At 58.1% G+C, this 9,503-nt stretch overlaps 1 protein-coding gene across 1 annotated transcript; it reads left to right on the top strand.

Annotated features, from left to right (window-relative positions):
* Positions 1 to 4,940: 4,940 nt before the first annotated feature.
* On the top strand, positions 4,941 to 6,862 carry CEBPB (CCAAT enhancer binding protein beta). The gene has a single exon (XM_032878986.1). It carries the CDS (start codon positions 5,312 to 5,314, stop codon positions 6,350 to 6,352), a length of 1,041 nt encoding a protein of 346 aa, XP_032734877.1. The 5' UTR covers positions 4,941 to 5,311; the 3' UTR covers positions 6,353 to 6,862.
* Positions 6,863 to 9,503: the final 2,641 nt, after the last annotated feature.

Raw genomic sequence — 9,503 nt, 5'->3', positions numbered from 1 at the left:
CTACCCCCCACTTGCAGCCAGAGGGATTCCGTTAGAACCCAAGTCAGATCCTGTTCCTCTTCTGTTCAGAACTCTCCATGGCTCCCAGCTAACCTGGAGTAAAAGCCAAAGTCTGTTTAGTGCCCCACAAAACCCTGCATGATATGGCCCCCACTATTTCTTTCTTCCTTTAAAAAAATTATTTATTTATTTGAGAGAGAGAGAGAGATTACAAGCAGGGGGAGGGGCAGAGAGAGAGGGACAAGCAGACTCCCTGCTGAGTGGGGAACCCGATGCTGGACTTCACCCCAGGATCCAAGATGACCTGAGCTGAAGTCAGACGCTTAATGGACTGAGCCACCCAGGCACCCCTGGCCCCCACTATTTCTTTTCTTCCTACTGTTCATCTACTTCACCTACAGCAACTGCATGGGCCAGGCACGTGATGTTCCCCCTGCGGGGCCCACCCTCCCCACAGCTATCTGTGTTCATGTTTTTGCTCCAATGTCACCTCAGGGAGGCCTCCCCCGACGTCCCTAATGTAAAATTAAAATCCACCCCCCCATTCCCTTCCTTTGCTGTATTTTTCTCCAGGGTATTTACCATGATCTAACACAATGTATATGTTACTCATTGACCTTGTTTCTTGTTTGTCTTCTCCAAGGGGAACGTCAACATCATGAAAATAGGAATCGCTCTGTCTTGTTCTAGGGCACAAGCCACTGTAGGTGCCAAAAAATATCTGATGAATGACTAAGTGAAAATGAGCACTTTTTGTCTGTAGACATTGGTCCGTTGGACATTTTAATTTCTTTCAGTAGCCTGCTTCTGTCCTGTGGGTATCTGTCCTAGCCCAAATGCGGACTTTGGTATCCCAAAGCAACAAGATTTACTTAAATCACTCCTGCATTCCCAGAGCCCGCCACATGGTGGCAGCATATGCACAGACAAGTTTCACCAGCAGGCCCTGACGGTCTCCCAGGACTCCAAAACTCTGGGTCCCAGGATATTTGGTTTGACAGCCCTCAGGGATCTAATTTCAGCCCCAATTGGTAAATGGGGAAAGTGAACTTTAAAGAGGAGGTGTCGTGGGGAAAGTCTGGGAATCAGGGGTCTGGCTTTTCAGTCTGGCTCTTTTACTGGTTCCCTGTGATCTCGGGGAAGGTCTGAACCCTTTCTGGACCTGTTTCCCATCAGCCTACTTTGTGAGGCTTCCATGACTGACCAGGGTCAGGCCCTCTGGGAGGCTGAGGAGATGCACTCCCATGTGTCATTGTGGGCCAGTGGGAGGGGCAACTGCTGGCTCAGAAGGCCCAAGACAGAGGGATATTATCACCCCACTCTACAGACCAGGGACTGAGGTCGAGAGGACACACTGGAGTGTCCCCAGCCAGGAGGGTGCAGAACAGGAACCAAGCCCCCCATTCCAGATCCACTAGAGACCATCTCTGATGGTTTCTTTTTCAGACTTATGTTTCTACCCGCCAGCTGATTTCTACCCACTGCGAACACCTTTAACCGTTCTCCATCAAGGGAGCGACACTGGGACTCCCTTTGGGCAAGTTGCCTTGGTTTTCTCCTCCTGAAAATGGGGCCGAGGAGAAGCTGTAGAGGCTGGGAGAAGGGATTTTGAAAGCAGTTTGGGGGCAGAGGAGGGTGTATCCGGGTAGGAAAGATCCTGTTCCTCCACAGCCCCCGCCTGGCTCCTGCCCACACTTACAGCCACATAGGCCCAGCCCACGGGTTCTGGTTTTAAAAGAGAAGCTGAAAATTGGAATTTTGATGTGAAGTCTCCTGATTTTTAAATGTTAGCAATAAATTCATTAGAAAAAAAAAAAACACACAATAAAGCAAAACACCAGAGAGTCACGCTGAACATATTTCTAGGTTGGATTTGACTCCTGGCTCCCGAGTTGAGACCTTCTCCCACCCCAGGCTCCTACAGACACTTAGGTGGGATGGTAGCTGGGAGAGGGCATTGTGGGTGATGTCAGGTGGAACCTGGGTTCTGGCCTGTCCCTGGCACAGAGCCACGGGGCGTGCTGGTGGCCCCTGGGCCCTAGTGGTTCCGTGCCCATCAGACCCTCCTTGGAGGGGAGGGTGAGTGTTCACGGTGCGGCAGCGGGCAGGGCCTGTTGAGCAACGAGGCTTGTAAACACAGGCCTTACGTCACCTGAGCACACAGCTTCTGTGCCCGCACCGGGGGTGGCACTGCGGTGGCCGTGGACTTCTCCGTCACGCCAGAGTGGGGAATCTGGAGCAGGGAAGGGCGGGCAGCAAAAGGCTCAGTGTCTGGTGGGTAAAGTCCATCCTGGATGCCAACCAAACAAGACCCTGGTAGGGAGAGTCTGGTTCTTGGGGGCCGGTCACCAGGATTGGGTTGCCCCTCCACTCACTGTGTGACCCCGGGGCAGCCTCCTCTGGGTCTCAGTTCTTCCACTCAGAAAATGGGGTTCACATCCCCAGACCCATTATGATTTATTATAAATCCAAAGGGGGAAGGTGAGCCTGGAAAGGCTTTAGTCCTTTCCCCCCCTTAAATGTGACGTTGGCCTCAGTTTCCTCATTTGTAAAGTGGAGGTAACAGGATCTGCTTCCTGTAAGTTATCAAGAGGGTTAAATGAGTTAATACAAGCAGAGAGCTTAAAATGTGGATCAGAGAGGGTGGAAGACGCTTGAGGACACACAGCAAATCCTCTAATGAGCTTCAGAACCCCCGATCTCACTGCAGTCTCCCCAGAACCCTGATAGGTGTGTGTGTGTGTTGGGGAGGGGGTGCTGCTGAGGCCCAGAGAGGGAAACCATCTTGCCCAAGGTTACACAGCCCAGCACATGGACTTTCTCCGCTTCCTCATACATTGAGTATTTTTCCTGTGTCAGGCACTGTTCTAGGCATGGGGCACAGCAATGAACTAAACAAAAATCCCTAATGGGGATGGTATGGGGAGAGGACAGTGGGGACAGAAAGCCATGTGCATAATGGAGACAATTTTGATTGTAAAGAGAATACAGGAACGTGAAAGAAGCCACTGAGGGTCTGTGACTTTCGGTGGGAAGGGCTTCTTGGAGGTAACCTTTGGGCTGAACCCTGAGGAGTTGTCTTGGGCAGAGCTAGGGGAACAGAGTTCTTGGTCCAGAGGGAACAGCAGATGCATTCACCACTGGTAAATTTTGGTCATGCCCAGGCAAGGAGGTCCAGTATTCACAGGCTAGCCCTCATGGAATGGGCAGGCTTTTGCAGGGGTGGAGACTGAGGTAGACTGGACAAGTAGGATAATGGTAGCTGGTGACAGGTTGGGAAGGAAATTCACTTGCAGGTGGGGCCAGGAGGGCCTCTTGGAGGTGGTGTGAGTGTCCCACTTTGCTGAGCTCTGAGCGTCCCACTTTGCCGCTTGGAAGGCCTGGCTGAGTAGCCCAGGGGCCTCAGATCCCTCCCTGCCCCAGAGGCTGCTGGGAAGGCCCCGAAAGCCAGTGGGCACGGTCAGTGTTTCATCCTGTTCTTCCCTGCTCCAGCCACCCCCCAAGGGCGCTTGGAGATGTCATTTCTCCAGCTCTCTGGGGCGGAGGTCACCCCAGCTCAGCAGATAACACTGAAGGTTGAGCAATGCCTGCCTGCCCGCCAGGGCCAGGGCTGGGGTCAGTGGGCCGGGGGTTATCCCCAGGCAGGCTGGGAGCTCCTGCCTGGGCAGCCTGGGCTGGGAGTGGCAGAGGGGTGGGCCCAGGGAGCTGCCCAAATGGCCTAGGAATGGGGTTGGAGAGGGCGAGGGGCCCCCTGAGCCCACGCAGCCCACTGTTCCAATCCAGGATGGGCCACCGCCTGTCTTCCCATCTGTGTACCAGGAGTAGCAGAAGCATCCTCCCGCCAGGGTGGAAAAGTGAACCCTGGGGCCAGGCCCACCCTCAGTACAAAGTGGGGACTTGGTAACAATGGGGGAAATCCCTTCTCTCTCCTGCATGGCTCTCGGTGGGGTCTGGCTTGACACCCCCACCCCAGCCTCAGAAATAGGTTTTTTGGTCTCAGGTTGGCAAATAGGTCCTTAGGGTGCCCTGACAAGAGCTCTGGAGACTGGAGGGTGGGGGGCAACGAGGCCCTGTGACCCTGAGTGTCTTAGTAGCCCCCCACCGGGGCTGCTTCTTACCCTGTGTGTGTGTGGGGCGGTGGCTTCTTTCTGATGTGCCTCCCAGAGTGGACTTAAAAATGAAGCCTTATGTTTGGGAATCTGTGGCGTAGACAGTAACACAGTTAATAACCGTAACGGCACCTTCATGGACGGAGCTTGGAGAAGCGAAGTGACTCGCCCAAGGTCACATCGTGTGGCAGATTCTAGCACCCCCGCCCCCTTCCACCTCCTGGGCCCGGGTCCGGGTCGGGTGGGGCCAGAGAAGACCCAGGTGTAGTCTAACGGAGAGGGCGGGTCCGATGGGCGTGGCTAGGGGAGGGGCGCAGTCGCAGCAGCAGAGACCCGGGTGGAGTGCTCCCTTGAACAGCCCATTATGCCCCCCGACCAGGGTCCCTGTATTGGACGGGGCTTTAGGAGGGGAGTCTCCATCGGCGTGGAATCCCCTCCTTCCGAGAGCTGGGGATAGGGGCAAGTTTGGGGGCGGGGCCGCGCCCGGGGTCACCTCTCCAGGAGCCAGAGCGGGGGCGGGGGGGTCTGGGGTCTCCGCGATCCGGCATGCGAGCGTCTTCTCCGTGGGGCGTCCGGACTGGGCACCGCGGATCCTGAAGCCACGGCCTCCTCCAGCAGGGGGCGGGCGGCGGCCGTGTTTTGGGTGGGGGAAGGCGATCGCGTTGCCCCCTCCCCGGATTCGCCTCCCCCTCCAGTACAGCCTCCAGCCCAGAGGGGGCGGTCCGGGGGCGGGGTCGCGCCTCCCCCTTTCGCTTCCAATCCCGCGGCGGCCGGGTGGGGGTGGGCAGGGGGCGTAAGGCCGCCCCCTGGGGCCCACCGACCCCCGAAGGCGCACTCCTGCTCTCGGGTCTGGCCGCCGTGCCCAGCCGACGCCCTCCCGGGGGTCTCGGGCTGCCACACCGCGTCCCGGCGGCGGCGGGAGGGGCCGGGGAGGCTGCCAGCGTGACGCAGCCGTTGCCATGGGCCGCCTTTATAAATAACCGGGCTCCGGAGAAACTTTAGCGAGTCAGAGCCGCGCACGGGACCGGGAAGAGGACCCACGCGAGGGTCCAGCCGTCAGCCCCCGCACTAGTAGCGGCCACCCCGGCGGCAGCAGCAGCAAGCAGCGACACAGCGGCGACAGTTCGGAGCCAGGAGGCCGCGCCACCTGCGGGCCGGCCGGAGCGGGCAGCCCCAGGCCCCCTCCCCGGGCACCCGCGTTCATGCAACGCCTGGTGGCCTGGGACCCAGCATGTCTGCCCCTGCCGCCGCCGCCTGCCTTTAAATCCATGGAAGTGGCCAACTTCTACTACGAGGCGGACTGCTTGGCTGCTGCGTACGCCGGCAAGGCGGCCCCCGCGGCGCCCCCCGCGGCCAGACCCGGGCCGCGCCCCCCCGCCGGCGAGCTGGGTAGCATCGGCGACCACGAGCGCGCCATCGACTTCAGCCCGTACCTGGAGCCGCTGGGCGCGCCGCAGGCCCCGGCGCCGGCCACAGCCACGGACACCTTCGAGGCGGCTCCGCCCGCGCCCGCCCCCGCGCCCGCCTCCTCCGGGCAGCACCACGACTTCCTCTCCGACCTCTTCTCCGACGACTACGGGGGCAAGAACTGCAAGAAGGCATCCGAGTACGGCTACGTGAGCCTGGGGCGCCTGGGGGCCGCCAAGGGCGCACTACACCCCGGCTGCTTCGCGCCCCTGCACCCGCCGCCCCCACCGCCGCCGCCGCAGCCCGCCGAGCTCAAGGCGGAGCCGGGCTTCGAGCCCGCGGACTGCAAGCGGAAGGAGGAGGCCGGAGCGCCGGGCGGCGGTGCCGCAGGCATGGCGGCTGGCTTCCCGTACGCGCTGCGCGCCTACCTCGGCTACCAGGCGGTGCCGAGCGGCAGCAGCGGGAGCCTGTCCACGTCCTCGTCGTCCAGCCCGCCCGGCACGCCGAGCCCCGCCGACGCCAAGGCGCCCCCGGCCGCCTGCTATGCGGGGGCGGCGCCGGCGCCCTCGCAGGTCAAGAGCAAGGCCAAGAAGACAGTGGACAAGCACAGCGACGAGTATAAGATCCGGCGCGAGCGCAACAACATCGCGGTGCGCAAGAGCCGCGACAAGGCCAAGATGCGCAACCTGGAGACGCAGCACAAGGTCCTGGAGCTCACGGCCGAGAACGAGCGGCTCCAGAAGAAGGTGGAGCAGCTGTCGCGCGAGCTCAGCACCCTGCGGAACTTGTTCAAGCAGCTGCCCGAGCCCCTGCTCGCCTCCTCCGGCCACTGCTAGCGCGGCCCCCGCGCGCGTCCCCCTGCCGGCCGGCCTCCGCGCTGCCGGGCGCGCCGCGGCCGCGGAGACTCCGGGAAGCGCCCGCGCTCCCGCCCCCGCCCCTGGTGGCGCCGGCAAAACTTTGGCACTGGGGCACTTGGCAGCGCGGGGAGCTCGTCGGTAATTTTAATATTTTATTATATATATATCTATATTTTTGTCCAAACCAACCGCACATGCAGATGGGGCGCCCGCCCGTGGTGTTATTTAAAGAAGAAATGTCTATGTGTACAGATGAATGATAAACTCTGCCTCTCCCCCTGCCTCCTCTCCAGGCGCCGGCGGGCGGGCCGGTTTCGAAGTTGATGCAATCGGTTTAAACATGGCTGAACGCGTGTGTACACGGGACTGACGCAACCCACGTGTAACTGTCAGCCGGGCCCTGAGTAATCGCTCAAAGATGTTCCTACGGGGTTGTTGATGTTGTGTTGTTGTTGTTGTTGTTGTTTTTTGGTCTTTTTTTTTTTTTTTGTATTATAAAAAATAATCTATTTCTATGAGAAAAGAGGCGTCTGTATATTTGGGAATCTTTTCCGTTTCAAGCATTAAGAACCCTTTAATAAACTTTTTTTTTTTTTTAATTTTAGAATGGTTAAAGGCCTTTTGGGGGCAGTAGTTGGCTTTTGATTTTTTTTTCTTTATTTTTGATTTCTATGATTTTATATTTGCTTTCCTCGAGTCGGGGGGGGGGGGGGTTTTTTGTGTTGGGGGGGGCCTGTTAATTTTGGCATTTTTGGTGGTTGGGGGGGGGTGTTACAGCTGTTTCTTTTTCCTCCCCTCCTCTGCTACTCCCTCCATGGTCTGTGCTTGGAGATGGGGGTGCCAGGCTTGTGGGGGGGAGGCAGAGGAGTGCTGGGTCAGCCTCTCAGAGTGACTCAGCGCCCTTGGGTGCTGAGGAGGAGTGACTGGGAACCCTGCTTGGGGAGAGGTCTGGGGCCGCCGGCTGGTCCCGAGTGCCAGGCTTGGGTTCAGGGGGGTCTCTGTGACCTCTGTACAGTGTTTGGGGATCGGGCCAGTAGGCCACATTATGTAGGAGAAGAGGGTACAGGTCTTGGTTCTGTTGAGCCCAAGTTGGGGCAGAGTCTTTTTGGTGAGTGTAGTTGGGCGGGCTGTTTAAAAAATACTTTGTGTGTATATATTTATTTTAAGAGGAGCCTGGGTGTGTGGGCGAGCTTGTGTTTGTGTGTCCCTGGCCTGCGGGAGGGGAGAAGCTGGGCCAGGTGGAGGGAGGTGGGGGAAGGGTTCCTACATTTCCTTTCCCCTTCCTTGGGGCGGGAGGTTTACCAGCTTGCCTTCTTTGCCCAGGTGTGGACACCCAAGTTCCAGCCTTACGTGCTTGCTCGTGGTGGCTGAGCCCGGTTTGAACCTGGGACCACTGTCTCTGATTCCCTGGGACAGAAGGGACCTCTGGCGAGTCTTCTGCTTCTCTGCCCCCTGATACCCTCCTACCCCTCTGCACTGCACCCCCACGGCCCTTCCAGCCCTGGGCAGCACTCCTGAGAGCTGAGGATGGACACGGAGGGCTTAGTGTGGGTACACGTTCGGCATCCCGCCGGGCCTGGCACACAGGAGGTATTATATAAGCGTTTGCTCTTGTTATTATTTTTTGCTGGGAGGTTCCTGGCATTTGGCAACCAGTCTTCAGTGTAGCGAGAGTGTGGTGAGTGCCTACCAGGGGTCGGGTGTCCAGTAAGTCCTGGACCTAATGCATTGCATGTAAGCCTCCCAACAACCTTGGCACAGGTGGGTACGATAGGCCAGTTTTTAGAGCCATGGAACAGACTTTTGTTACATCCCTAACGGTACGAAAATGGTTTGGGGTTCCCCTGTCCTAGGAATTCAGGGGTGGGGTCAGATGGGTGCCTCAGAGAGTGGTTTGCCAAGGGCCTGGGACAGCCTGGGGTAAGGAGACAGCTGCTGGTATGGTGGTTTTAGAAGAGGACATGCTTTTCCCCTCCTTTTCCCTCTGGGGGCCTGGATGTGCTTTTGCTGTGGGAGCCTCGGATAAGGGGGGCAGAGATAACAGCTCCTACAGTCAAGGAGCTGAGGGGCCAGGCAAACTCCACCCCTCTAACCCCAACCTTTTGTTTGTGGCACGGGGGCTGGACGGGCACTGGGCACAGAAAATCTCACTTTGGTCCTGGGCCTCCATTGTCCCTCCCACTCCCCAGCAGGTCTCCTCTCTGTCCTGGCTGGGCGGGTGACTGGTTGGATCCCTGGGCCCACCAAGTCAGTCAAGTACCAGCAGCAGCACCTGGGCTCAAGGGCAAAGGCTGGGAGCCCGATGCCAGGGAGGGAGGGGGCTCAGTCCTGCTGTGGGTGGGGAGGTCATGATTCAGAAATGCATCTTCCCTATCCCACTCTCCTCTTTATCACTGAGAGTTGGCTGGTGGCTGCTGCTCCAAGGTGAGAGGGGAGCCGCCCAGCCACATGGTGACCCCAGGCTTCCTTTTCTTGAGCACTGTCTTGGAGCCCTTTCCACGCTCACATCTGGATATAATCTCCAGAAACACTCCAGGGAAGGTGTAATACCCATTTTATAAAAGTAAACTGCGGCCCACAAGAAGTGGGGTTAGTGCTCAAGGAATGAGGTGAAGCCAGTTTCAGAGTTGGGTCTGACCCCTAGGTCTCTGAGGAAAGCTTGGCGTCGAGAGCCTCTTGTGATCCTAGCCTCTTTCCCCAGTCCTGAGCCCTGCCTGATGACTCCTTGCCTGGCCCCAAGTTCAGGTACCCCCAATGCCAGAGTTAAGTGACTTGCACACAGTTTCATAATTTGGAAGCCAAAGTTAGGGGACTTCACCCTGAGCCCATCTGAAGAAGGTTGGGAAAAAGCAGGTTGAGGGCTCTGCTGGTGGTCTGGGTGGCCTGGTGCAGGAGTGCTGTGGACAGAGCTGTGCCCAAAGGACTCTGGGAGATGTCATAGGTGAGGAACAGCCACTTCATGGATCACAAGGCTAGGAGGACTAAAGGCTTACAGGGAGGAGGGAGGAAGCCATTCACAAGTCAGAAAACAAGGGAGTAGGCTGGGGGATGTGGGGGCAGGAGGCCAGAGACGAGCCTCGAGGAATAGTAACAACAGCGTGTGTGAGTTCGGTCCTTACGATGGGGAAAG

The sequence above is a fragment of the Lontra canadensis genome, unplaced genomic scaffold (assembly GCF_010015895.1).
Source record: "Lontra canadensis isolate GAN:19392208 unplaced genomic scaffold, GSC_riverotter_1.0 scaffold65, whole genome shotgun sequence".
Classification (NCBI taxonomy): Eukaryota; Metazoa; Chordata; class Mammalia; order Carnivora; family Mustelidae; genus Lontra; species Lontra canadensis.
Note: the sequence above shows the minus strand (reverse complement) of the source record. Positions and strands in the feature narration are given on the sequence as shown.

What these genes read in the sequence shown, in the direction of transcription:
- CEBPB (XM_032878986.1), top strand. Translation starts at nt 5,312, where the DNA reads ATGCAACGCCTGGTGGCCTGGGACCCAGCATGTCTGCCCCTGCCGCCG.